This window comes from Nannobrachium achirus (genome assembly GCF_963921795.1).
Source record: "Nannobrachium achirus genome assembly, chromosome: 11".
Lineage (NCBI taxonomy): Eukaryota > Metazoa > Chordata > Actinopteri > Myctophiformes > Myctophidae > Nannobrachium > Nannobrachium achirus.
In genome coordinates, this window is record NC_137820.1 from 593,071 (window position 1) to 620,000 (window position 26,930).

General features: G+C 42.9%; 1 protein-coding gene across 1 annotated transcript in view; it reads left to right on the plus strand.

The window, feature by feature from the left end:
- The window catches only part of LOC308293623 (long-chain fatty acid transport protein 2-like), a 40,362-nt gene that overhangs the window by 8,287 nt on the left and 5,145 nt on the right, over positions 1 to 26,930 (plus strand). Inside the window, exons 3-10 of the mRNA XM_080736218.1 lie at positions 2,930 to 2,985; positions 3,625 to 3,793; positions 7,486 to 7,644; positions 10,522 to 10,646; positions 13,583 to 13,777; positions 14,968 to 15,058; positions 17,445 to 17,643; positions 21,071 to 21,168. Of these exons, the coding sequence (XP_080592344.1) occupies positions 2,930 to 2,985; positions 3,625 to 3,793; positions 7,486 to 7,644; positions 10,522 to 10,646; positions 13,583 to 13,777; positions 14,968 to 15,058; positions 17,445 to 17,643; positions 21,071 to 21,168 (1,092 nt within the window). The remainder of the gene's footprint in view (positions 1 to 2,929; positions 2,986 to 3,624; positions 3,794 to 7,485; positions 7,645 to 10,521; positions 10,647 to 13,582; positions 13,778 to 14,967; positions 15,059 to 17,444; positions 17,644 to 21,070; positions 21,169 to 26,930) is intronic.

Sequence of the window (26,930 nt, forward strand, 5' to 3'; positions counted from 1 at the left end):
GGAGGTAGGGACATCATGTCTTTATAAGGACAGATGACCAAGGTCAATAAGAGGTAGGGACATCATGTCTTTATAAGGACATATGACCAAGGTCAATAGGAGGTAGGGACATCATGTCTTTATAAGGACAGATGACCAAGGTCAATAGGAGGTCAATAGGAGGTCAATAGGAGGTAGGGACATCATGTCTTTATAAGGACAGATGACCAAGGTCAATAGGAGGTAGGGACATCATGTCTTTATAAGGACAGATGACCAAGGTCAATAGGAGGTAGGGACATCATGTCTTTATAAGGACAGATGACCAAGGTCAATAGGAGGTCAATAGGAGGTCAATAGGAGGTAGGGACAACATATGACCAAGGTCAATAGGAGGTAGGGACATCATGTCTTTATAAGGACAGATGACCAAGGTCAATAGGAGGTAGGGACATCATGTCTTTATAAGGACAGATGACCAAGGTCAATAGGAGGTCAATAGGAGGAAGGGACATCACATGACAACAGGGATGCTCCATGTCTGGCTATGAAGCTCACCATGGGTGCCAGAACTCGCACCGGAAGTGCGATAAAATACATGTCAGTGAAGCCACCGCAGTTTTCCCAATGACCCTGAGCGCAACGGTGGGGGCCGATGGGCAATAAATAGGCTTCCCCCACACTCCCGTGCCCCCACTGTTGCGCTCAGGGTCGTTGGGAAAACCGCGGTCGCGTCAGTGAATGGAGCCGGCTTGATCAGCTCATGAACAAACCTGGAACAAAAACTATTTATGAACGACTGAGACCTTTGTCATATAATCTGTTCAGGAATATAAAAGAAGACATATCAAAGGTATTTTTACAATCACTTGCTTTTCAATGTGCACAGTACATAATGAAATAATAATAATAACAGTACATAATAATAGTTTCTGTCTCCGAAGTATCGCGAGATTTGGTTCCCAGAAAGGAAACGGTGGATAGTCTTGCGATACTTGGCACGTTTAGAAACATACTTTTTGCTCTTTAGATACTGCTATAAAATGACACAGTGCACACATCGAAAATCCACACGATACAAAAAAATGTTTGACATGCGTTCATTTTTTATACGTTTATATGGTTATTTTTCAAGGTCCAAGGACTCTCTGGGTTCCTTTTGGGAGGTCCAAATTGATCCTTACATGTATGTAACCCTGAAAGTATACACATGTATACTGTCAGAGTTAAGGGGAGAACTTGACATTGTAAAGTTTGAGAACTACTGATTTAGACCAAAAGGTTTAAATACAATTCTGCAATGAATCTCTGTATTAACTAGTGATGTGTCGGTCATGAATGACCCGTTCAAATGAACGGATCTTTATGGTGAACGAGATCGAACGGGTCACCATCCGGAAAAGACCCGTTCAACCGTTCACGGCGTTCAGTTGCAAATGCGACGAGAGAGAGACGGTTCATTCAACGTATCTCACAAGAGAAGACAGACCCGAACGACCGTTCCGTCCCTCCTTTCCACCGTTCCTCTTTCCTTATTAGACACTGTAGTGGGCTGGAGGCGGGCTCTCCCTCAGAGAAGCAGGACTGTGTGTGCGTGGGGGTTTGGAACAGAAATCAGGGACCTACAGTTACGGAGCAGCAGAGTGCCTCCGACCGCGAGAAGAGTTGTGACTGATGATTGATTGACCGAGACCGACTGACTGCCTGCCTGCGAGTGAAAAGGGTGTTATCGTTCATTCTTTGAACGGGATGTTCTAATTACTAGCCTACCCTACGAGACTGCAGACTGACTGACTGACTGACTACTGTATTAAGTTTGCAAAAAAAGCGGTACAGTTCTATACAAAAGAATGCTAGAAGATAAGCCATAGAAAACACTATGGCATTAATCTATCCTACAAGTAGCCTATAGTAACACATCTCATCTCATACAATGGACCATTGAGCCAGTGTCATGTTAATTCATGAAGTGTGAACGTAATGCTAATGGTAAGGGATAATCGTTCATTCTCTGAACGGGTGAAATGTTAATTTGGGCTTTTGAGTGATGTTGGCCGTTTTATAATGAGTCGGCGACGGTGTGAATGTTTTTGATTGATATGCGTGCGTGCACCAGTCGTGGAAAAAGCCTACTCCGATTTTTATTCTTTTAGGGTGCAGGGCACTGCAGGGAAAAGCGACGTTTCGATGTCAATACATCATCTTCGTCAGGTCACGTTCACAATATAGGCAGAAGGCAGGCCAGGCATCCAGAGTCTGTCATCTGACCGAAACAGTCAGGCAGAGAGGAAAGAGCTGTGTGTTTTTGACTGCTTGTGTTTGACTGACTGACTGACTGACTGACTGAACTCGACTGATTATCGGTCACGGCTCTGAACTAGAATGATGTGACGACCGGCTCAACGCCGGCTCCAATACCCCCCCCCCCCCCCCCCCCCCCGCTTCCCGAAAGTTGTGAACGACCGATTGAACGATAATGACCGAATCTATCTTGTGAACGAACGAACGATGATTCGGTTCACGGAAATGAACGAAAATTCCCACCACTAGTATTAACAATTCAACAGGATTGTTTATATTGTATCACAATATATACGATATCTCTGAAAAGGCATATCGTGGAGACATTGTATCGTCTCAATGATATTTATCACCATGTTGCCCGCCCCAACTACATAGTAAAGAAGAAGATGATGATGATGATGTTGATGATGATGATGATGATGATGTTGATGATGATGATGATGTTGATGTTGATGATGATGATGATGATGATGTTGATGATGATGATGATGATGATGTTGATGTTGATGATGATGTTGATGATGTTGATGTTGATGTTGATGATGTTGATGTTGATGATGATGTTGATGTTGATGTTGATGATGATGATGATGATGTTGATGTTGATGTTGATGTTGATGATGATGATGATGTTGATGTGTTTCAGAGCTCCGTGAGGCGGTGGAGGAGGTTCTTCCAGCTCTCACTGAGCAGGGCATCAAGGTCAGTTAGTTTCATTTATTGTGTCTCATATGCATTCACAACATTAAAACAACAGATAATAGCAACACACACTTACACACAAAGCATCTTTAAGGCAACCAGAAGGACAACAGTGGCATATATGAAGAAACGGGCAGATCAACGAGACATGACATCATTCATTGCCTTAATGGCATTTGGAATTAAAGAGTTTTTAAAAATATTGCGGCTACGGTTTGCCCAAGCTGTTCTATAGCGTCTACCAGAGTGAAGTAAATCCAACTCCCTATGGAGTGGATGAGAGGGGTCATGTATTATCTTGACAGCTTTTTCCCTAAGCACTTCATTGTAGATACAATTAAATTGTTTTAGTTTTTTAGTTTTTTCCCTATGATTTTTGATGCCAGATTTACTATTCTCTGCAGCTTGCCTCTACATTGTATGTTCTGATTACCGTACCACATTACTATGTTGAAGGTTAAGATTATTAGGTTCTTATAAACCGTTTCCATAATGTGCTTGCTCACCCTGAAAGAGTTGAGCTTGCGTAAAAGGTGGAGACGTTGGTTACAGGATTTAAAAATATAGTCAGTGTTGTCAAGTTAAGGTTGCTGTCAGTTATAGTGCCTATTTATTTAAAGTTGTTTACTATCTCTACAGGTGTTCCTGCTGACAGAAGAACAGGAGCTTCCATCTCTGCCTGAGGGCATCAGTCTGCTCACCGAGCAGGACTTCCTCCAGGAGTCTGACCAGCCTCTGAACCCTCAGCTGAGGGAGAACGTCACCGTCAAGAGCATCGCTCTGTACATCTACACATCTGGAACTACAGGTTAGATCTATATATACATCTACACATCTGGAACTACAGGTTAGATCTATATATACATCTACACCTCTGGAACTACAGGTTAGATCTATATATACATCTGCACATCTGGAACTACAGGTTAGATCTATATATACATCTACACATCTGGAACTACAGGTTAGATCTATATATACATCTACACATCTGGAACTACAGGTTAGATCTATATATACATCTACACCTCTGGAACTACAGGTTAGATCTATATATACATCTGCACATCTGGAACTACAGGTTAGATCTATATATACATCTACACATCTGGAACTACAGGTAACGCTATGTCACTGATGATCTATACCAGGGGTCCCAAACTTTTTTTGTCTCAGGGCACCCCAATGACCCCATGAATATTGTTTTAATCCGAGGCACCCCTAGATTATAATTTTCACTCCCAGCACCTTATATTTATAGCATAACGTCGTTGTCGGGTGGAAACCTTGTATGTCCAAAACCGTTTGTTTTGTATTTATCATCTATAAAATGTACTAAACTAGTGAAAACAGCAGATCTACAAGCACACAACGTGCTTGTAGATTGGCTGTTTTCACTAGTTTTGTGCGACAGTCTTGTATGATGAAGCAGGGCTTTGCTTAATCAAAAGACGTACACATTTGAAACTTGGAGATACGAGGTTTCTGCCCGACAGTGACGATATTTTAGTGATTATGTTAAAACGTTGAGATAACAGCCATTTTGGTTAGAACTGACTGAAAATAACTTTGTTCTTCAAGTTACGGCACCCCTGGACTGCTGTCGTGGCACCCCAGGGTGCCCCGTCACCCACTTTGAAAACCCCTGATCTATACTGATCTACTGATCTACACCTCTGGAACTACAGGTTAAACAGACATAAACAGACATATATATATATATATATATATATATATATATATATATATATATATATATATATATATATATATATATATATACTTCTCAGCCTAAAGTTCATTTTTAAATGTTTTGTTTTGTTTTGTTTTTGTCTTTTTCCTTCTTTTGTGCAGTTGTTTTAGTTCTTTATTGCACAGCTGCTCCCCTTGTTAACTTGTGTTGTTTTGTATTGTTCTATTCTGTTATTTAATGACCTTTTAAGGAAAGGATTCCAAATAACCCTGCCAGCTCTTACAGTATCTTTGTTTCTTTGATCAAAGAAACACGATACTGTACATGTGATGTCACACTAACAGAATCCCCCATTTCTGTCTAATAAAATAATCAGTCAATCAATACACTTTTAGAACAACCGGTAACTCCCCACATGTCCACACCTGTACACTTTTAGAACAAGAGGTAACTCCCTGTAACACACCTGTACACTTTTAGAACAACAGGTAACTCCCTGTAACACACCTGTACACTTTTAGAACAACATGTAACTCCCTGTAACACACCTGTACACTTTTAGAACAACATGTAACTCCCTGTAACACACCTGTACACTTTTAGAACAACAGGTAACTCCCTGTAACACACCTGTACACTTTTAGAACAACATGTAACTCCCTGTAACACACCTGTACACTTTTAGAACAACAGGTAACTCCCTGTAACACACCTGTACACTTTTAGAACAACATGTAACTCCCTGTAACACACCTGTACACTTTTAGAACAACATGTAACTCCCTGTAACACACCTGTACACATTTAGAACAACAGGTAACTCCCTGTAACACACCTGTACACTTTTAGAACAACAGGTAACTCCACACCTGTACACTTTTAGAACAACCGGTAACTCCCTACATGAACACACCTGTACACTTTTAGAACAACAGGTAACTCCCCACATGTACACACCTGTACACTTTTAGAACAACAGGTAACTCCCTGTAACACACCTGTACACTTTTAGAACAACAGGTAACTCCCCACATGTACACACCTGTACACTTTTAGAACAACAGGTAACTCCCTGTAACACACCTGTACACTTTTAGAACAACAGGTAACTCCCCACATGTACACACCTGTACACTTTTACAGTGTGTTTGTGGGTTTGTGTCAAGCAGGGTTGTTGGGTGTGCTCAGAAGTCTGCTGCACATTATTGTGTAAAGATCTCATGTTGAGCCAGGCTGAGCGCATCCTTGGTGACCCTGCTCACCTTGCATAGCAACTTCCAACTCAGTAAAAACAGGGCAACAGAAGGAACATCACAACCTCCCGGTTCAGCAAATCCTTTGTCCCAAGGACAGCAGATAAATACATGTTGCCTTGTAGAAACATGTTTTATGCAATTTATGTAATGATGATTTCTATGTATTTATTTAGTTTATTGTTGGATGTTGTCTGTGATGTTCCGTGTTTTTGGACCAAATGAATTTCACTGTACAGGATAATAAAGTTTACCTTGACCTTGACCTTCTTTCCAGGTTTACCTAAAGCAGCTAAAACAGTTTGTTTGTTTGTTTGTTTGTTTGTTTGTTTGTTTGTTTGTTTGTTTGTTTGTTTGTTTGTTTGTTTGTTTGTTTGTTTGTTTGGTTGGTTGGTTGGTTGGTTGGTTGTGTGTTTCAGGTCTTCCTAACAGAAGGTGTGGTTGTGTGTTTCAGGTCTTCCTAACAGAAGGTGTGGTTGTGTGTTTCAGGTCTTCCTAACAGAAGGTGTGGTTGTGTGTTCCAGGTCTTCCTAAAACAGAAGGTTTGGTTGTGTGTTTCAGGTCTTCCTAACAGAAGGTTTGGTTGTGTGTTTCAGGTCTTCCTAACAGAAGGTGTGGTTGTGTGTTCCAGGTCTTCCTAAAACAGAAGGTGTGGTTGTGTGTTTCAGGTCTTCCTAAAGCAGAAGGTTTGGTTGTGTGTTTCAGGTCTTCCTAACAGAAGGTTTGGTTGTGTGTTTCAGGTCTTCCTAACAGAAGGTTTGGTTGTGTGTTTCAGGTCTTCCTAACAGAAGGTGTGGTTGTGTGTTTCAGGTCTTCCTAAAGCAGAAGGTTTGGTTGTGTTTCAGGTCTTCCTAAAGCAGAAGGTGTGGTTGTGTTTCAGGTCTTCCTAAAGCAGAAGGTTTGGTTGTGTGTTTCAGGTCTTCCTAACAGAAGGTGTGGTTGTGTGTTTCAGGTCTTCCTAACAGAAGGTTGTGTGTTTCAGGTCTTCCTAAAGCAGAAGGTTTGGTTGTGTGTTTCAGGTCTTCCTAAAACAGAAGGTGTGGTTGTGTGTTTCAGGTCTTCCTAAAGCAGAAGGTTTGGTTGTGTGTTTCAGGTCTTCCTAAAGCAGAAGGTGTGGTTGTGTGTTTCAGGTCTTCCTAAAGCAGAAGGTTTGGTTGTGTTTCAGGTCTTCCTAACAGAAGGTTTGGTTGTGTGTTTCAGGTCTTCATAAAACAGAAGGTGTGGTTGTGTGTTTCAGGTCTTCATAAAACAGAAGGTGTGGTTGTGTGTTTCAGGTCTTCCTAAAGCAGAAGGTTTGGTTGTGTTTCAGGTCTTCCTAAAGCAGAAGGTGTGGTTGTGTGTTTCAGGTCTTCCTAAAGCAGAAGGTTTGGTTTTGTTTCAGGTCTTCCTAAAGCAGAAGGTGTGGTTGTGTTTCAGGTCTTCCTAAAGCAGAAGGTGTGGTTGTGTTTCAGGTCTTCCTAACAGAAGGTTTGGTTGTGTTTCAGGTCTTCCTAAAGCAGAAGGTGTGGTTGTGTTTCAGGTCTTCCTAAAGCAGAAGGTGTGGTTGTGTTTCAGGTCTTCCTAAAGCAGCGTTGGTGACTCAGGAGAGGGTTTGGGCAGCGTCTTTCATCCAGGCCTCCACAGGAGTGACATCACAGGATGTGTTCTACATCAACCTGCCGCTGTACCACAGTGCTGGCTTCCTGATTGGTCTGGCTGGATGCATAGAGAGAGGTAATGATACTACTACTACTACTACTACTACTACTACTACTACTACTACTACTACTACTACTACTACTACTACTACATAACCCCGTAACTCGTGCTAGGAGCGACTGGGAGAGCCGGAGCCGGTACCCACGCGTCCGCCTCAGCGCCACTTACTGGCGGAACCCCGCCACTGCAGCCCGCTATAAAGGCCGTAACTCGGCCCCCGAGAGACCGGGAGAGACCGGGCCGGCAACCAGGGGGTCCCCGGGGGCCCAGCCACCACCGGGGCCCCCAGCTGATCCCCGCGGACACCTGCGCCGCCGGGGAGAAAATATGGGAAAATAGTCAAAAGTAGCCGATCTACAAGCTACTGCTCCACTCCACGGCCCGTGGTGTATACATGTGACCTGGCGGTCGCTTATCTCCCGATTAGGGAGTCTTACTGGTACATTCTAGTATAGACTCGTACAGCTAGTCTAGCCTATTAGTGGAGCCTGATCCTAGTGCCCCTAGTGGAGGACCACCTCTCAGTCTGTGCTCCCACCAGAGTGGACTCGGCTAGACTTTGGTGTACTAGGCTTACTGGGTAGAGTCTAATGTCCCATCCCCATGATTTGTATATCTAATTCCATCTGCAGTTCCATCCCATAATGTGTACCTCTAAATCCATCTCCTGTCATATCCCAATGATTTGTAGATCTACTTCCAAAACCAGTCCCATCCCCATAATTTGTAGACCTAATTCCGTGGCAGTTCAATCCCATAATTTGTAGCTGTAAATCCATGATTTGAAGGTCTAATTTGATAGTCCCATGATTTGGAGATCATATTATAGTATCCGTCCCATCCCCATGATTTGTAGGTCTAATTCCATTGCCAGTTCCATTCCAATGATTTGTAGGTCTAGTTCCAACACCTGTACCATCCCCATGATGTGTAAGTCTAATTCCTATACCAGTCCCATCCCATAATTTGTAGCTCTAAATCCATCACCTGTCACATCCCCATGATTTGATGTGCCGGTTTTCATAGTTAACTGCGACCTGCACTGTGCTTGTTGCATTCTTTCGCAAATGTGTCGTAGATCTGCTATTTTTTAGCTAATGTTCCCCCCAGAAAAGGTGACACTGGGCATCAAGTGGTTAAATGTCCCGTCTAAAAAGTGATTTTCAATCTGTCCTCTGATGCTGTGGTTCTCAACCTTTTCTGGCCGCGACCCCCAAAAACTCTCATTAACAGTTTCCAAGCCACAGGGGTAGATTGACGAGAATGATTAATTAGGCAGCCAGGCCACAGACGAAGATTGACGAGAATAGGCTATTTTTGTTATAAAACAACTCAAAATACATTATTTTTGCCTAATGGCCAAACAGAACTTCATACCAAAGACTTTGCCTCCCTCCAGTGGCAGATCATGAGACTGAATGAAAACGGGGAAGTGTAGGCCCGTGTGACTTCAGCTTTGTTGTGACAAGACGTTAGAATGCATGAAACACAAAAACACACTTTCCTCCTCACCCATAAGTCCTATTTTGATTCGGAAAAAAGATCTGAGCAGCTGGTGGCAACGCAGTTCCGAACGTTACCATCACATGCACGGAGCGAGTGCGTGGAGCGCCCAACGCAAAAGTAGGTATTAGCTCATTTTGTTAGCATGATTGTATGAGTGTAACTGTGGTAGAATTTAGCGTCACCCACTGAAAATAATGGACAGAACGGATAGATGTGTAAACAGTGTTTTCTTGTGGTTGTAAAAAAAACACTGAAATGGGCTGGCATGGAAACTGTTAACTGGGGACGAAAAAAGACCATTACTGCATCAAAATATCAACAAACTAAAACTGGTAAAACATTGGCCAAATGGTAAAATAATATATGGACACACACACACACACACACACACACACACACACACACACACACACACACACACACACACACACACACACACACACACACACACACACGCGCACACACACACACACCCCGTATATAGCTGTGCCCTGGCAGAAAAAAAAGGTTGATAAACTTTGCTCTGTGGGTTAGGGGTAGAAGCCCAGTTGATGAAATCTCTAATAAACGGCTTAGATTTGGGGGAAAAGTGAACACTTGCTTCATCACTGTCTTCTGTGTGCAAGTTCAGATGCACACGCACGCACGCACGCACGCACGCACGCACGCACGCACGCACGCACGCACGCACGCACGCACGCACGCACGCACACACACACACACACACACACACACACACACACACACACACACACACACACACACACACACACACACACACACACACACACACACAAGCGCGCGCACACGCAGGTTTTCAGGTTGTCATACATTTAGAGTAGTCATTGTTTGATACATAACATGAATTCACAATTCACATTAATGTGTGAATTATTGATTATAAAAGTCAGTGTTTTATTTAGTGTGTATTAGTGTTCTTATACAACTGCAATGCAATGTACCCTCTGGAGTAGACCTGCCTGAACTAACTTTGCAGGCTACGTATCATTCCTGAAATAATAGAAACTCCCTGGCAGAATAAAAGCACACAGCCATTTCGGGGGTGGCTGGGAGTGTTATCTCCATTCTGCATGCATTTTCTGTTTCGGACAAGAACTTTCCTACAAAACACTGGTTGTGCTCTTACATTATAGGTAATACCATGGTTGTGATGTGAGTGCTCTTATATTCTAGGTAATACAATGGTTATGATGTGAGTGCTCTTATAGTCTAGGCAATACCATGGTTGTGATGTGAGTGCTCTTATATTCTAGGTAATACAATGGTTATGATGTGAGTGCTCTTATATTCCAGGTAATACCATGGTTGTGTTGTGCTCTTATATTCCAGGTAATACCATGGTTGTGTTTTGCTCTTATATTCCAGGTAATACGTTGGTTCTGAGGAGGAAGTTTTCGGCCTCTCAGTTCTGGGACGACTGCAGGAAGTACAACGTTACGGTGATGCAGTACATCGGAGAGACCCTGAGGTACCTCTGTAGTACCCCTAAGGTAATGGATTACTTTACTAGATTACATTATCTTACCTCTGTAGTACCCCTAAGGTAATGGATTACTTATAGATTACATTATCTTACAACAGAAACCATGCCAATGTTGGGTAGACACCCTCAATAAAATAACACATGCAGTAATCCTGGTCTCTTTTTTTCTTCTTCTTATAATTTTTATCCCATGATTTTGTAACCCAATTTTTCACCCAGTGCCAATTGTCTATGTAATCCTGGGCTCTGCTCTCCCTCTGCTGCGCCTGGGGAGACAACGGACTGACCTCATGCTTCCTTCTATTCATGAGGATTCCAAGTTGCTTCTTTTCACCTGACAGTGGGGATTTCCCTGGTTTGGACGTAGCGTGTGGAAGGAACATGTTATTCCAACCAGTTCCTTTCCCCTCCATCAGGCACCCCGGCTGGCCAGGGGGAGGCAGTATAGAGACCAGGATTACTGCATGTTTTTGTCAGGGTATCTACCCTAGGAAGAGGGAGAGCAGAGCCCAGGATTACAGTTTAGGATATTGGTTTAGAACAGTGGTTCTCCACAAGGGGTCCGGGACCCCTAGGGGGTCCTCAGAGTTAATATAGGGGGCAGGGGTTACATTTCTCCGTCCTGGGGACGGATTTCCGTCTTGAGGATTCCCTAGGGGCCATTTATGAGATCAGTGCAGATTCGCAAAAAAAGAAAAAAGGCGAACCGTCTGCGCTAATTATAATAGCATCAGTTACTACTGTGGTGCGGTAGACTTGCTGGTGTGTCATGTATTCTAATTTAGACCAACTATTTCCTGTAAGTAAACTTAAAAATAAAACCAGTTACGTGACTTGACTTGACTTGATCAGATTACGTTAGGCTCTTATTTTGAAATCCGCCCTACACTGAGAGGAAATGCCTGTAAGCTAACTGCAACGATGCATACTACTTGGATAAACAAAACATTACTTGGATTACTCGCAATAGTTTGGCTAAAGTTCATATTTATGATAGAAAACCATGCTCCTGTGGCTTAAACGATGTACACCGTTTGGAAGTGTGTTAAACTTTTTGGACCTACACTGAATTCCAATAGATGAGTGGTGGTGTTATTATATCATGCTGCAATGGAATGAGACGTCGCTCTGTCTGTAATGTGTGGATGGCGGTGTCAAAAGATGAAGTCACTGGAGTTTTACATGTAAACAGCAGGTAGCCTGTACTATCTAAATATGTGTTTACAGGGGGCAGCAGTAATTGACAATAAGCGTTTGCTTCCTACAGTCTATGGTTTGCTTACATTCTCTGCATTAAAACAAGCAACAGAACACTTGTTATGTTTGCAAATAAGAGATTCGAGGGGATTTATTTGTCACTCACAAAAGTGATTTCATTAGTGATGCTAATGAAATACTTCGGGGTGGTGTTCATGGCAATAGGCGGAGATTTTTCCACTGCGTTGCAGTGTTTCTCTCATAACATTACCCACGCGTGGCATCGGTTCAGTCAGCGACAATAAGGCTCGGACGTGCTCAGCGCGGTCAAAAACAAATGGAGATGGGCTTGGCTGGATGAAAAGGTTGACACGGGAAAGCCATGCAGGTCCTGGTGTCAAACGCTGAGAGAGAGGTTGGGGGGGGGACAGTATCTCTGTAGCCATTAAACGAAACGGGTATTTCTTACATTGATGCTCCTACATATTATCATGCAAGCACCAGTTAACTCATCTGGTGCCGATCCCGAACTAGTTCGGCTTTATTTCAATCCAATACAATCTTTTTTTTATTAATTCACTTACCCCGAGCTGCTTGTAGAGTCGTGGGTGGTCCTGGCTCGCTAGCCGCTAGCCAGCTAGCCGTTCTACTCTGTCCGACGATATATTCCATTAAAAATGGTTTAAAATACATTTTTGAGCTCCCCAATGTTCACCCGATGTTCGGCGCCGCTTCCGATGAGTACACGAGTGTGCCGATCCCGAAGTAGTTCGGCTTTATTTAATTAAATGAATAAAATGATAAGAGGCCTTCTGAAGCCTGGCTTGATTTTTGTAGCTACTAGCCGAAAGCTAACAACGTCCCGGCCGGCCGTAATTTGCGAACGCAATCGCCAATCTCCGCCTAATCCAATGAAAGACCGCATCTTTAAAGGCTTATATCTCTTTTTTGTGTTTTAGGAAAGCGGCGCGAGGTTTATTTACGGCGAAATCGCCCAAAAATGATCTTTTAGATGACAAAATGGGAATAGCCATTCTGTTAGCATCTTCATCCGGGACATTTCCATGGCGTGCATGAACGTGAGCACGTCAGGTCCTGGAAGCTGAAGTCCTGGAAGCTAAAGCGCTCGCCTATGAGAGATGCGCTGGCATTCTTTGGCCCCTAGAGGGCGCTGGCGCTCAAAGAGTTAAAGTTACTTTCCATCCCTCATATACTGTGTGCACAGTGCACATCCCATAACCCACACACTGCACATAATTTCGGAGCTCATATCTTTGAACGGGTAAGGGCTAGTGCATATTAATTAAACTGTTACATGACATTTGAACGTCAATCTTAACAAAACTTAAATATAAAATTATAACTTCGCTTGAAACTTCTTCTAACTTGAGCCAACAATGACCCAAAAAGTATCTCAGTTACTTGACGAGTTACAGAAATATGAATGTAACTCAGTTACCAGCAAGTTACAGCAAAATGTAACTTAGTTACGTAACTCAGTTACATGTAACTTTAACTTCCCCAACCCTGTTAGTTTTACTGTTAAGGTTAGGTTCAGGTGGTCGGACCAACAACCAATCACAAGCTTCCCCCCCCCCCTCCCCCCAGAATAGAGACAGGGTTCAAGTGCTCAAATGCTTTAACCAGTGAAAAATAGCAGATATACAAGCTCACAGCGCGGCACCGAGTGCCACACTGTGAGCTTGTATATCTGATAAATCCATGACTGTGATGTCTTTCTTCCAGAGAGAGAAGGAGAAGGATCACGGTGTGAGGATCGCCATCGGGAACGGCGTTCGCTCAGACGTCTGGGCGGAGTTCCTGCGTCGCTTCGGGGACATCGCGGTGCGGGAGCTTTACGCCGCCACCGAGGGAAACATCGGATTCATCAACTACACCGACAAGATCGGAGCCGTGGGGAGGGTCAACTTCCTGCACTCGGTGGGTACTTCCTGTCTGTCTGTCTGTCTGTCTTTTTACTAGTAAGACACCTCAGGGTGACTTGCGACCTCAGGGTGACATGCGACCTCGCCCTAAAGGGTGAGGTTGTGCCAATTCTTGGCCATCTGGCCAGTGATGTATATGGGACCAGTTACTCATATATGGAGACCCCTTCATGATAGTTATGTTATGTCAAAACATGCCCATATATGGATATTACCAAATATGGGCATTCCCATATATGTCCTTAACTCATTGATTGCCAAGGCCCGAGTTTCCCGAGTCATTACAGTAGTCCCAGGCTGCCACAGCCCGAATTTTTTCCGAGTTGGCAGCCATTTTGAAAAAAAAAAAAAAATCCAAAAATGCCTAAAATGTATTAGGCATGATCGCAATTGCGAAATTGCATGTTTAGCCCCATAACAAACACATCTTTCAAAATGTAAAAAATGGCTGTTTTGTCTGACTTTGAAGGCTTGTATCTCATGAATGCCTGAACGGATTTCCAAGCGGATTTTTTTGTTTGAAAGCTGTTAAAAAGTACTACACATATGGTGCATATATGGTGCATGGGCGTGCACGATCCGTGCACTAAAAATTGATCTGTGCACTAGAAATTTAGGAAGGTGGCAGTGTTTGTTTTGTCTGACTTTGAAGGCTTCTATCTCATGAATGCCTGAACGGATTTCCAAGCGGATTTTTTTGTTTGAAAGCTGTTAAAAAGTACTACACATATGGTGCATATATGGTGCATGGGCGTGCACGATCCGTGCACTAAAAATTGATCCGTGCACTAGAAATTTAAGAACGTGGCATCCTGGTACTTGGCGGCCATCTTGAAAAGGGCATTCAATGAGTTAACATATATTTATATTTATATTTCAGAGGTTCTTCCCCTACACATTGATAAAGTTTATTAAACATATATTTATATATATTAACATATATTTATATTTATATTTCAGAGGTTCTTCCGCTACACATTGATAAAGTTTATTAAACATATATTTATATATATTAACATATATTTATATTTCAGAGGTTCTTCCGCTACACATTGATAAAGTTTATTAAACATATATGTATATATATTAACATATATTTATATTTCAGAGGTTCTTCCCCTACACATTGATAAAGTTTATTAAACATATATTTATATATAACATATATTTATATTTATATTTCAGAGGTTCTTCCCGTACACCCTGATAAAGTTCGATGTTGAGAAAGAAGAACCTGTGAGGAACTCTGAGGGTCTCTGTGTTGCTGCAGAGAGAGGTGAGAATAACTCTGAGGGTCTCTGTGTTGCTGCAGAGAGAGGTGAGAATAACTCTGAGGGTCTCTGTGTTGCTGCAGAGAGAGGTGAGAATAAATGAACTCTGAGGGTCTCTGTGTTGCTGTAGAGAGAGGTGAGAATAAATGAACTCTGAGGGTCTCTGTGTTGCTGTAGAGAGAGGTGAGAATAACTCTGAGGGTCTCTGTGTTGCTGTAGAGAGAGGTGAGAATAAATAAACTCTGAGGGTCTCTGTGTTGCTGTAGAGAGAGGTGAGAATAAATGAACTCTGAGGGTCTCTGTGTTGCTGTAGAGAGAGGTGAGAATAAATGAACTCTGAGGGTCTCTGTGTTGCTGTAGAGAGAGGTGAGAATAAATAAACTCTGAGGGTCTCTGTGTTGCTGTAGAGAGAGGTGAGAATAAATGAACTCTGAGGGTCTCTGTGTTGCTGCAGAGAGAGGTGAGAATAAATGAACTCTGAGGGTCTCTGTGTTGCTGTAGAGAGAGGTGAGAATAAATGAACTCTGAGGGTCTCTGTGTTGCTGTAGAGAGAGGTGAGGATTATTAAAAATAAATGCAAAATGTCATTTATAAAACATCATATTAGAAGGACAATGTTTTAGATGAATCTATCGTGGTTAAAATGGAGTTTGAAGTTACAATGGGTTTTTATAGGAAGGAGGTGTGTCTGATAAAATGAATATCAAATATCTAAATACTGAATTGGGTGTTCCCAAAAGCTAGCCTGGCTCCGCCCCCTGAATGGCAGCCACGTCTCAATGAGAGGCGAGCTCTGTAGAAAATCTGTACGTCCGGCAAATCAGCGTCGTTTCAACTCCATGGCATCAAACAACGGCGTCGGAACTGACATTCCCAAACATAAACAACTTGCCATCGTATCGATCTCGTTTTGAAACAACAGTAGCTGACATGTTTTACTGTGTTTGATTACTAGTCAGTAGCGCTCCTATTCTGACAGTTTCTTTGGTTAGCAAGTAGCAACAGGTCAGACAGCCACATAGCAACACCAACAACGACCTCATCTGCTTTGCTGCTGTTATGATTGATTGGGGACTGAACCAATCACCGATGACTTCCTCTTTGGCAACGCCCATCCCAGACTCAGACTGAATAATGGAGTGAAACCAAATGAAAAGTCAGGCTACGCTGATTAGACGATAAAATGACACAATATTTTTTTGTTTTGAATGTGAAATTCTCCTTTAAAACCTATTCAGAACGGGTACACATTATTGTGTATCATTATTTTATGCTTTAACCATTGAAAAATAGCAGATCTACCAGCTCACAGCCGCGCTGCACGCTTGTAGATCTGCAGTTTTTGAAAAATCGTGAAAATTAGAATTTTGACCCGATTCTATATTTGTCTCTTGAATCCTTCTATGTTTTTTTTTTGAAAACCCCATGTTTCTATGTCAGCAATCTGGCCAGCCATCGTCAAAGAAAAGCTCCTTTTCACTTAACTGGAGCTCAATTATTCTGTTCCTGAGAGAATACTATGTCAGTGGTTCTCAAACCTTTTCATGTGAAGGACCCCCAAAATTATATTTATTTGGCCACGGACCCCCATCTCAAAATATTTAGTTCCAGGGACCCCCCAGAGCTAAAATTTTAGTTACATACGTTCACTTTAAAAATACATATATTCAAGGATTTGCACACATTTTCAGGACTTTTTCAAAAAATAGCAGATCTACAAGCTCACAGCGCGGCACTCGGTGCCGCGCTGTGAGCTTGTATATCTGCTATTTTTCAATAGTTAAAGCATCCACTAATCCTAGGCCTACATGGGTCAAGGTGACCAACATGTGTCTCATACGGTGTGCTGGTCTCCAGGGGAGAGCGGGCTGCTGGTGGGTTAGGGTTAGGGTTAGGGTTAATAGTTAAAGCATCCACTAACATGTGTCTCATACGGTGTGCTGGTCTCCAGGGGAGAGCGGGCTGCTGGTGGGTTAGGGTTAGGGTTACATGTAGGCCTACATGGGTCAAGGTGACCAACATGTGTCTCATACGGTGTGCTGGTCTCCAGGGGAGAGCGGGTTAGGGTTAGGGTTAGGGCTAGGGTTAGGGTTAAAGCATCCACTAACATGTGTCTCATACGGTGTGCTGGTCTCCAGGGGAGAGCGGGCTAGGGTTAGGGCTAGGGTTAGGGTTAAAGCATCCACTAACATGTGTCTCATACGGTGTGCTGGTCTCCAGGGGAGAGCGGGCTAGGGTTAGGGTTAATAGTTAAAGCTTCCACTAACATGTGTCTCATACGGTGTGCTTCAGGGGAGAGCGGGCTGCTTGTGGGTTAGGGTTAGGGTTAGGGTTAGGGTTAGGGTTAAAGCATCCACTAACATGTGTCTCATACGGTGTGCTGGTCTCCAGGGGAGAGCGGGCTGCTGGTGGGGAAGATCACCAAGATCTCTCCGTTCGTTGGCTACGCAGGGAACCGCCAGCAGACGGAGAAGAAGCGTCTGTTTGACGTCCAGAGGAAAGGAGATCAGTTCTTCAACACCGGGGATCTGCTGTGGATCGACCAGGACAACTTTGTGTACTTCAAGGATCGAGTCGGGGACACCTTCAGGTGACCTTCTAATAACCCTAACCCTAAACCTAAACCTAAACCTAAACCTAACCCTTCAGCTGAACTTCTAATAACCCTAACCTTAACCCTTCAGGTGACCTTCTAATAACCTTAACCAGTAGCGGCTCTTGGTGATTTTGGGTGGTAGGGCTAATGTAACGCCCGGGATTCGAACTCGGGTATCCCGCGTGTGGAAGTCCAATATCTTAACCATTGATCCAAAGGGATATCCCTATGGACTGAGGGAAATACTAGACTTTTGAGGCTATCAGGCTGAGGCAGTGAGCTGCTACATCAATAAATCCATCACACTATATACTATTACTAGCCATAGTTCACTCTGCAGCAACAGCATCATATTATACTATATGCTAGCCATAGTTCACCCTGCAGCAACATCACATTCCAGATGCAGTTACAGCAATGACACTACTGTACTTTGTTATAGCAAGAGATGCACATGAACAGAAGTGCCCACAACAAACAGGGGTTCCACTGCTCCAGTGAACATTATGTTTGTATGTGCAGATAACTATCATCATTATTGGTGGAGTTGACAATACTCATCATTTTAAGCATAGGAATAACACAATCCTAAATTAAGGGTCACACAAGAACATCATGTACTTTTTAAACAAAATATAAGACCAGAACCAGACAACTAATGAAAAGGTTTGATTATTACAGCTTGAGGTGGACCTTATATTGCCAAAGCATTACATTATGATACAAAATAATCTCTGTCTCCCTTTCCATATAACTGCTTTTAAAGTCTCTCTCTCTCTCTCTCTCTCTCTCTCTCTCTCTCTCTCTCTCTCTTCACCGTGCCATGCCACTGACACAAACACACGCACGAATGCGCGCAATACCGACGTGAACCCACGCGGTACAGACACGAATCAAAACAAACAGACACACACACACTGTGTGTGACACACTAACGCGCGTGCGAGCGGTACCAACGCAAACGCACGCGGTACAGACACGAATCAAAACAAACACACACACACACACACACACACACACACACACACACACACACACACACACACACACACACACAGGCACGCAGTCACGTTGACAACAGCATCTAAAGACAGGCAGCTTAATCCACAGCACATTTCCAATGTTATTAAAGCAGCGACCATTCTTAACTTTGTCAGATAAATGAAATTCACGATACCTTTAGAATGACTGGGTCCACTGTGCACTCTCCTCCAAAAGGCAAGCATTTCACACCAAATGTATGATTTTGTGGTCTTTCCTTTTGTATTTGCACCACCAGTCTCTTGACTTCTATTTTTTCTCCCACGAACATGACAGAAAATCGATTAAAAAGTAAATAATAAGTCCATTTGAATTGTCCCGCGACATTGTATTTCTCTTCCTCAAACACAGACATCAGACATTGGTTAAAAGCCAGTCACATGGTGGAACTGCAGTGGGCACGTCCTACGGGCTGAATGAAATTAGCCCAAACAGGGACTAAATGAAGCAGGCGTGGCATGCCAGCTGTCAATCACCCAGCTCAACGATAATCACACAGTGATGTCACAGAACTGGGCGTGTTCTTTGGGCTGACAGAAACTAGCCCCACAATGTTAAGAATATGAAGCAGGCGTGGCATGTAAGCTCACTAAGCTGTCAATCATTCTTCAATGATAGTCAATGAAAGCTGGCTTGGGCTAAAAGAACTCAGCCCATTTGGACATATTTGGTGTTTTTTGTAACTTTTTGATGCTGTTACTGCTTTAGGTTCCACCAGCATATAAAAATAATATTTCTTCTAAAAAAAAAAGAAATTATTTTTGATTTTTTTAAGGGATATTTCCCCCATAAGATAGAGATATATATATATATAGAGGAGCCGCCCCTGACCTTAACCCCAACCCTCCAGGTGAACTTCTCTCTCAGGCTAGGGCTCCACCAAAATGACGGCGTCGTGCCGGCGTTGGACGCCGTCAAAAAATGAACCGGGGCGAATTTGAGCGTCCGACGCGGACGTTGACGTCGGCAGTGGAGCACCCTTCATTGATTAAAACGGGAGCGTTCCCTGCGTTGACGTTGACGCGACGCTCGACGCGCTCGGTGGAGCCGGGGGGTCAGACTCTCAACTCCACCATGTCATTCTCTTACAGTTTACAGTTTAGGCATTTAGCAGACGCTTTTAATCCAAAGTGACTTACGATAAGCGGTCCCATTCTAATTTACAGTGCACTTTAAGACGGAATAAGACTGTGTTGGTAATTCGAACTAATATGTTTTATTAGACAGAAACAAAGTCAGAATAGCAGAAAGAGCGAATACATTCTCTGGCATCGGTACCTGCCGCGGAACTACCGCAGCAGGTACCGTCGCACGACCGGCAGTTCGAACACCCGTCGCACTGCATCGCCGGCGACAGGCCTGGCAGTTCCACCGTGCGGTGGTGGCTGCCGCGGCAGTTACCAGCGATGCCGGTCCTACCTACAGTTTCGTGAGGCGGCCGCCGGTCCTGTCGCCGGGCGATGCAGCACGACTGATGGTCGAACTGCCGGTCGGCAGGTACCGGTGCCAGAAAATGTATTCGCTCTTTCTGCTATTCGGTCTTTGTTTCTGTCTAATAAAACATATTAGTTCTAATTACCAACACATTATTTCTTATGGCTTTATTATGTCTTATTCTGTCTTAAAGTGTACTGTAAATTAGAATGGGACCCAATAAGCAAGGTAATACATGAATATAATAATAATATAATAATAATACATCAATATAATAAGCAAGATAATATGTCAGTACGTCAACAACAATATAACAAATGCACCGTGTTGGGGAAGTTAAAGTTACATGTAACTGAGTTATGTAACTAAGTTACATTTTGCTGTAACGTGCTGGTAACTGAGTTAAATTCATATTTTGTAACTCGTCAAGTAACTGAGATACTTTTTGGATAATTTTTGGCTCAAGTTACAAGTTACAAGGAGTTACAAGCGAAGTTATACTTTTACATTTAAGTTTTGTTTGACGATCAAATGTCCTCAACAGATCAGCATTTTCTTATTTTCTTAACTTTATTTTAGGAACACAGATGTTTACTAAAGAAAATGTCAACCTTTTTGAAATAAAACATAAAACTCAGTTGGGAGGCATAATTATTTCTGCTGACATGTGACTTTTTTTTTCTCAATTTAACACTGAAAAAAAAAGTAACTCAAGTTACTCAAGTTACCTTTTCTATGTAACTTGAAACTTAATAAGTTACATTTCTCCAGGGGTAGCTTTAACTTAATAAGTTACATTTCTCCAGGGGTAGCTTTAACTTAATAAGTTACATTTCTCCAGGGGTAGCTTTAACTTAATAAGTTACATTTCTCCAGGGGTAGCTTTAACTTAATAAGTTACATTTCTCCAGGGGTAGCTTTAACTTGAGACGTGGTTTCTTTCCAGGTGGAAAGGAGAGAACGTGGCCACCTCAGAGGTAGCAGACGTTCTCACCATGGTGAACTGCATCGCTGAGGCAAACGTCTACGGGGTCAAAGTTGAAGGTAAATGCACTTTGAGATCTGAAAAGAGACTTGAGTATGGATATGAGTAGTGTCTCAGTAAACTATAGGATCATAGAACGCAGAGAGACAGCGTAGCGTCTCAGTAAACTATAGGATCGTAGAACGCAGAGAGACAGCGTAGCGTCTCAGTAAACTATAGGATCATAGAACGCAGAGAGACAGCGTAGCGTCTCAGTAAACTATAGGATCATAGAACACAGAGAGACAGCGTAGCGTCTCAGTAAACTATAGGATCATAGGACGCAGAGAGACAGCGTAGCGTCTCAGTAAACTTTAGGATCGTAGAACGCAGAGAGACAGCGTAGCGTCTCAGTAAACTATAGGATCGTAGAACGCAGAGAGACAGCGTAGCGTCTCAGTAAACTTTAGGATCGTAGAACGCAGAGAGACAGCGTAGCGTCTCAGTAAACTATAGGATCGTAGAACGCAGAGAGACAGCGTAGCGTCTCAGTAAACTATAGGATCGTAGAACGCAGAGAGACAGCGTAGCGTCTCAGTAAACTATAGGATCGTAGAACGCAGAGAGACAGCGTAGCGTCTCAGTAAACTATAGGATCGTAGAACGCAGAGAGACAGCGTAGCGTCTCAGTAAACTATAGGATCGTAGAACGCAGAGACAGCGTAGCGTCTCAGTAAACTATAGGATCGTAGAACGCAGAGAGACAGCGTAGCGTCTCAGTAAACTATAGGATCGCAGAACGCAGAGAGACAGCGTAGCGTCTCAGTAAACTATAGGATCGCAGAACGCAGAGAGAAAGCGTAGCGTCTCAGTAAACTATAGGATCGCAGAACGCAGAGAGACAGCGTAGCGTCTCAGTAAACTATAGGATCGTAGAACGCAGAGAGACAGCGTAGCGTCTCAGTAAACTATAGGATCGTAGAACGCAGAGAGACAGCGTAGCGTCTCAGTAAACTATAGGATCGTAGAACGCAGAGAGACAGCGTAGCGTCTCAGTAAACTATAGGATCGTAGAACGCAGAGAGACAGCGTAGCGTCTCAGTAAACTATAGGATCGTAGAACGCAGAGAGACAGCGTAGCGTCTCAGTAAACTATAGGATCATAGAACGCAGAGAGACAGCGTAGCGTCTCAGTAAACTATAGGATCATAGAATTTAGAGAGACAGCGTAGCGTCTCAGTAAACTATAGGATCATAGAACGCAGAGAGACAGCGTAGCGTCTCAGTAAACTATAGGATCATAGAATTTAGAGAGACAGCGTAGCGTCTCAGTAAACTATAGGATCATAGAACACAGAGAGACAGCGTAGCGTCTCAGTAAACTATAGGATCATAGAACGCAGAGAGACTATTAGGATCATAGAATCGAGCCTGCGGAAGTTATTTTATTTGTGGAAAGCTGGATGCTTTGTTATCTATTCCCCAGAACCCCCCTTTTCATTCATTCGTCAATATGTTAATTCATTCACACTCCAACATTGCCGTCTGTCACTCCTCGTTCATTCTCATTGGATTCAAGCCCCCTGCTACTAGGGTTGGGACCCGAAACCGGTTCTTTTTAGGACCCGGTTCCATGATAGCGGGTCCAGAACCGGGTCAATCATTTTTGCCGGTCCGATTCTCTTAACGGGTCTCATCACCGCATAGCGGTAAAAGAAAAACACTAGCGATTAGCGAAGGCCGCGAAGTAGACTTCCCAAGCAATATGGAGACGTTTTAATTTTTGAAATCCCTTCATAATTGACTGTGCAATGATCAAATCAAACCGTGGTGTCTGTCCTTAAATCCTTGTGCATTGATTAAAAGCTGCCATTTGTCCTAAGCTGAAAGTGAAAGTAGAGAGACAGCGTAGCGTCTCAGTAAACTTTAGGATCGTAGAACGCAGAGAGACAGCGTAGCGTCTCAGTAAACTATAGGATCATAGAACGCAGAGAGACAGCGTAGCGTCTCAGTAAACTATAGGATCGTAGAACGCAGAGAGACAGCGTAGCGTCTCAGTAAACTATAGGATCGTAGAACGCAGAGAGACAGCGTAGCGTCTCAGTAAACTATAGGATCGTAGAACGCAGAGAGACAGCGTAGCGTCTCAGTAAACTATAGGATCGTAGAACGCAGAGAGACAGCGTAGCGTCTCAGTAAACTATAGGATCGTAGAACGCAGAGAGACAGCGTAGCGTCTCAGTAAACTATAGGATCGTAGAACGCAGAGACAGCGTAGCGTCTCAGTAAACTATAGGATCGTAGAACGCAGAGAGACAGCGTAGCGTCTCAGTAAACTATAGGATCGCAGAACGCAGAGAGACAGCGTAGCGTCTCAGTAAACTATAGGATCGCAGAACGCAGAGAGAAAGCGTAGCGTCTCAGTAAACTATAGGATCGCAGAACGCAGAGAGACAGCGTAGCGTCTCAGTAAACTATAGGATCGTAGAACGCAGAGAGACAGCGTAGCGTCTCAGTAAACTATAGGATCGTAGAACGCAGAGAGACAGCGTAGCGTCTCAGTAAACTATAGGATCGTAGAACGCAGAGAGACAGCGTAGCGTCTCAGTAAACTATAGGATCGTAGAACGCAGAGAGACAGCGTAGCGTCTCAGTAAACTATAGGATCGTAGAACGCAGAGAGACAGCGTAGCGTCTCAGTAAACTATAGGATCATAGAACGCAGAGAGACAGCGTAGCGTCTCAGTAAACTATAGGATCATAGAATTTAGAGAGACAGCGTAGCGTCTCAGTAAACTATAGGATCATAGAACGCAGAGAGACAGCGTAGCGTCTCAGTAAACTATAGGATCATAGAATTTAGAGAGACAGCGTAGCGTCTCAGTAAACTATAGGATCATAGAACACAGAGAGACAGCGTAGCGTCTCAGTAAACTATAGGATCATAGAACGCAGAGAGACTATTAGGATCATAGAATCGAGCCTGCGGAAGTTATTTTATTTGTGGAAAGCTGGATGCTTTGTTATCTATTCCCCAGAACCCCCCTTTTCATTCATTCGTCAATATGTTAATTCATTCACACTCCAACATTGCCGTCTGTCACTCCTCGTTCATTCTCATTGGATTCAAGCCCCCTGCTACTAGGGTTGGGACCCGAAACCGGTTCTTTTTAGGACCCGGTTCCATGATAGCGGGTCCAGAACCGGGTCAATCATTTTTGCCGGTCCGATTCTCTTAACGGGTCTCATCACCGCATAGCGGTAAAAGAAAAACACTAGCGATTAGCGAAGGCCGCGAAGTAGACTTCCCAAGCAATATGGAGACGTTTTAATTTTTGAAATCCCTTCATAATTGACTGTGCAATGATCAAATCAAACCGTGGTGTCTGTCCTTAAATCCTTGTGCATTGATTAAAAGCTGCCATTTGTCCTAAGCTGAAAGTGAAAGTAACTTCTGTGCAACGGTGGCTCCCCCTCCTCGTCCCCCGCACACATGTGAAGTGAAACCTTTGGTGTGTGTCTTAGGGTGCTTTTTTTTGCCTTGATGAAACTTAAGCAAGGCAGCGACATACAGTACTTTCTTCCTTGACAATAATGAGAGGCAGACAATACCATTACTGACATTTTGCTGAATATAAAAACGTTTTATATTGCTAATAAGCAAAGTAAAAGGGAATCTTTTGGAAACTTTATGTAACTCAGTGAATAAATGGAACCAAATGGACCTGTTCCATTTTTACTCACTTACTACATTTTAACATTTAATATAAATTGGGGTCCCAGTGATATAAATATAATTAAATGGGTATCTGTAGCCTAGTGTATTTAGAAATCCTAGTTCTAAGTTCAAACTAAGCCATATTGTAAAATAAATATAAGAAATAGGCAAACATTTTGAAAATAGCCGATCTACAAGCTCACAGCGCTCAAACACATTTTATTGACTCATAAAACTTTTCTGGGACCCGGGAGGCCGGGACCCATTACATTGAAAACCTATTAACATCACTGCTAACTACTGTTTGAACGCCCATTAGGCTTATGTAAACAACTACTGTTAAATGGTCTCAATCGTTCATGTTTTATTTAGGAAAAAAAATCATTAAAAAAAAACATGTTGGACTCATGCATACAGCCAGACTACCTAACCGAACAGTGTTCAAGCCAAGTGAAATGGGTGCAGTAATTTAATAAAGCAGATTATCCATGGTTTAAGTTGTGTGTATTATGTAATTGTATAATGGATGATAGAAAATATGAAAAAATATATATATTGGAACCGTTAAGAGAACCGTTAGGAACCGGAATCGTTAAGAGGGAATCGCTAAGGACTCGGAATCGTTAAAATCCTAACAAGTCCCAACCCTACCTGCTACCCACAGTGCGGTACATTTAACCCATTTAGGCCTAGGATTATTGAATGCTTTAATCAGTGAAAAATAGCAGATATACAAGCTCACAGCGCGGCACCGAGTGCTATTTTTTTTTTTTATCGTGAAAATTTGAATTTTGACCCGATTCTATAAGTGTCTTTTGAATCCTTCTGAGGTTTTTTTGAAAAACCCATGTTTCAATGTCAGCAATCTGGCCAGCCATCGTCAAAGAAAAGGTCCTTTTCACTTAACTGGAGCTCAGTTAGTCTGTTCTTGAGAGACTACTATGTCAGTGGTTCTCAAACCTTTTCATGTGAAGGACCCCCAAAATGATATGTATTTGGCCACGGACCCCCATCTCAAAATATCTAGTTCCAGGGACCACCCAGAAGCAAAATTTCAATTACAAACGTTCGCTTTGAAAATACATTTATTCAAAGATTTGCACATATTTTAACGACTTTTTCAAAAATAGCAGATCTACAAGCTCACAGCGTGGCACTCGGTGCTGCGCTGTGAGCTTGTATATCTGCTATTTTTCACTGGTTAAAGCATTCAATAATTTTAGGCCTAAATGGGTAAAGCAGTCTCTATTCTCTATTCACCACACTGAACGGTCAGCTCTCACTGATTTTATCATTGCAATAAATGGTATGGTTAAGCTTAATTGGTGTCGTTTATCCTGAGCTGAAAGTTAACCCGGCCTTCTGCTCTGAATCATCCAGCGTGTTGGGATCAGCAGGTTGTGAGCTGAGGTTTTAATGACATACAGATAAACATAATGGATTATCAATGAGGGTTAGGGTTATCAGCAGGTTGTGAGCTTTAGGCCCATTGTTTTAATGACATACAGATAAACATAATGGATCAGCAGGTTGTGAGCTTTAGGCCCATTGTTTTAATGACATACAGATAAACATAATGGATTATCAATGAGGGGAGGATCGCTATGTAATTAAGACCAAAGGTCACAGTTTAGTATGAGAAACAGCACATGCTCTGACATCACTGTGATATCAGGGGAACCACACTCCCTTTTATGCCCATATATGGAGTTCCCTGATGTCAACAATATTAAGCCCACATCTAACAGGACTTCATAAGGGAATGCCCATATATGGAGGCCACATCAGCCACATACCACACTAAAGGGCTTTGCACACAGGACAGCCGGTGTGCATGAGGTCATAGTGAGGTCATAGTGAGGTCATAGTGAGATCATAGAGAATCATTGTTCTGTGTGAAAAAAATAAAAATAAATAACGCGTCTGTGTGCAAAGCCCTTAACATAGCCTGAACTCAGCAACTGCCAAATTGTCCTTACCTTTTAACGTGGGCACGATCTGTGCATGTAACGTGTACCAGCGTTGCAGACCGGACCGCAGCTTTCGAAAAAAACAATCCCATTGGAAAAAGAAATATCCGTTGGCTGTATCCAGGCTCTATCTGCCGCTGTTTACAGAAAAAAA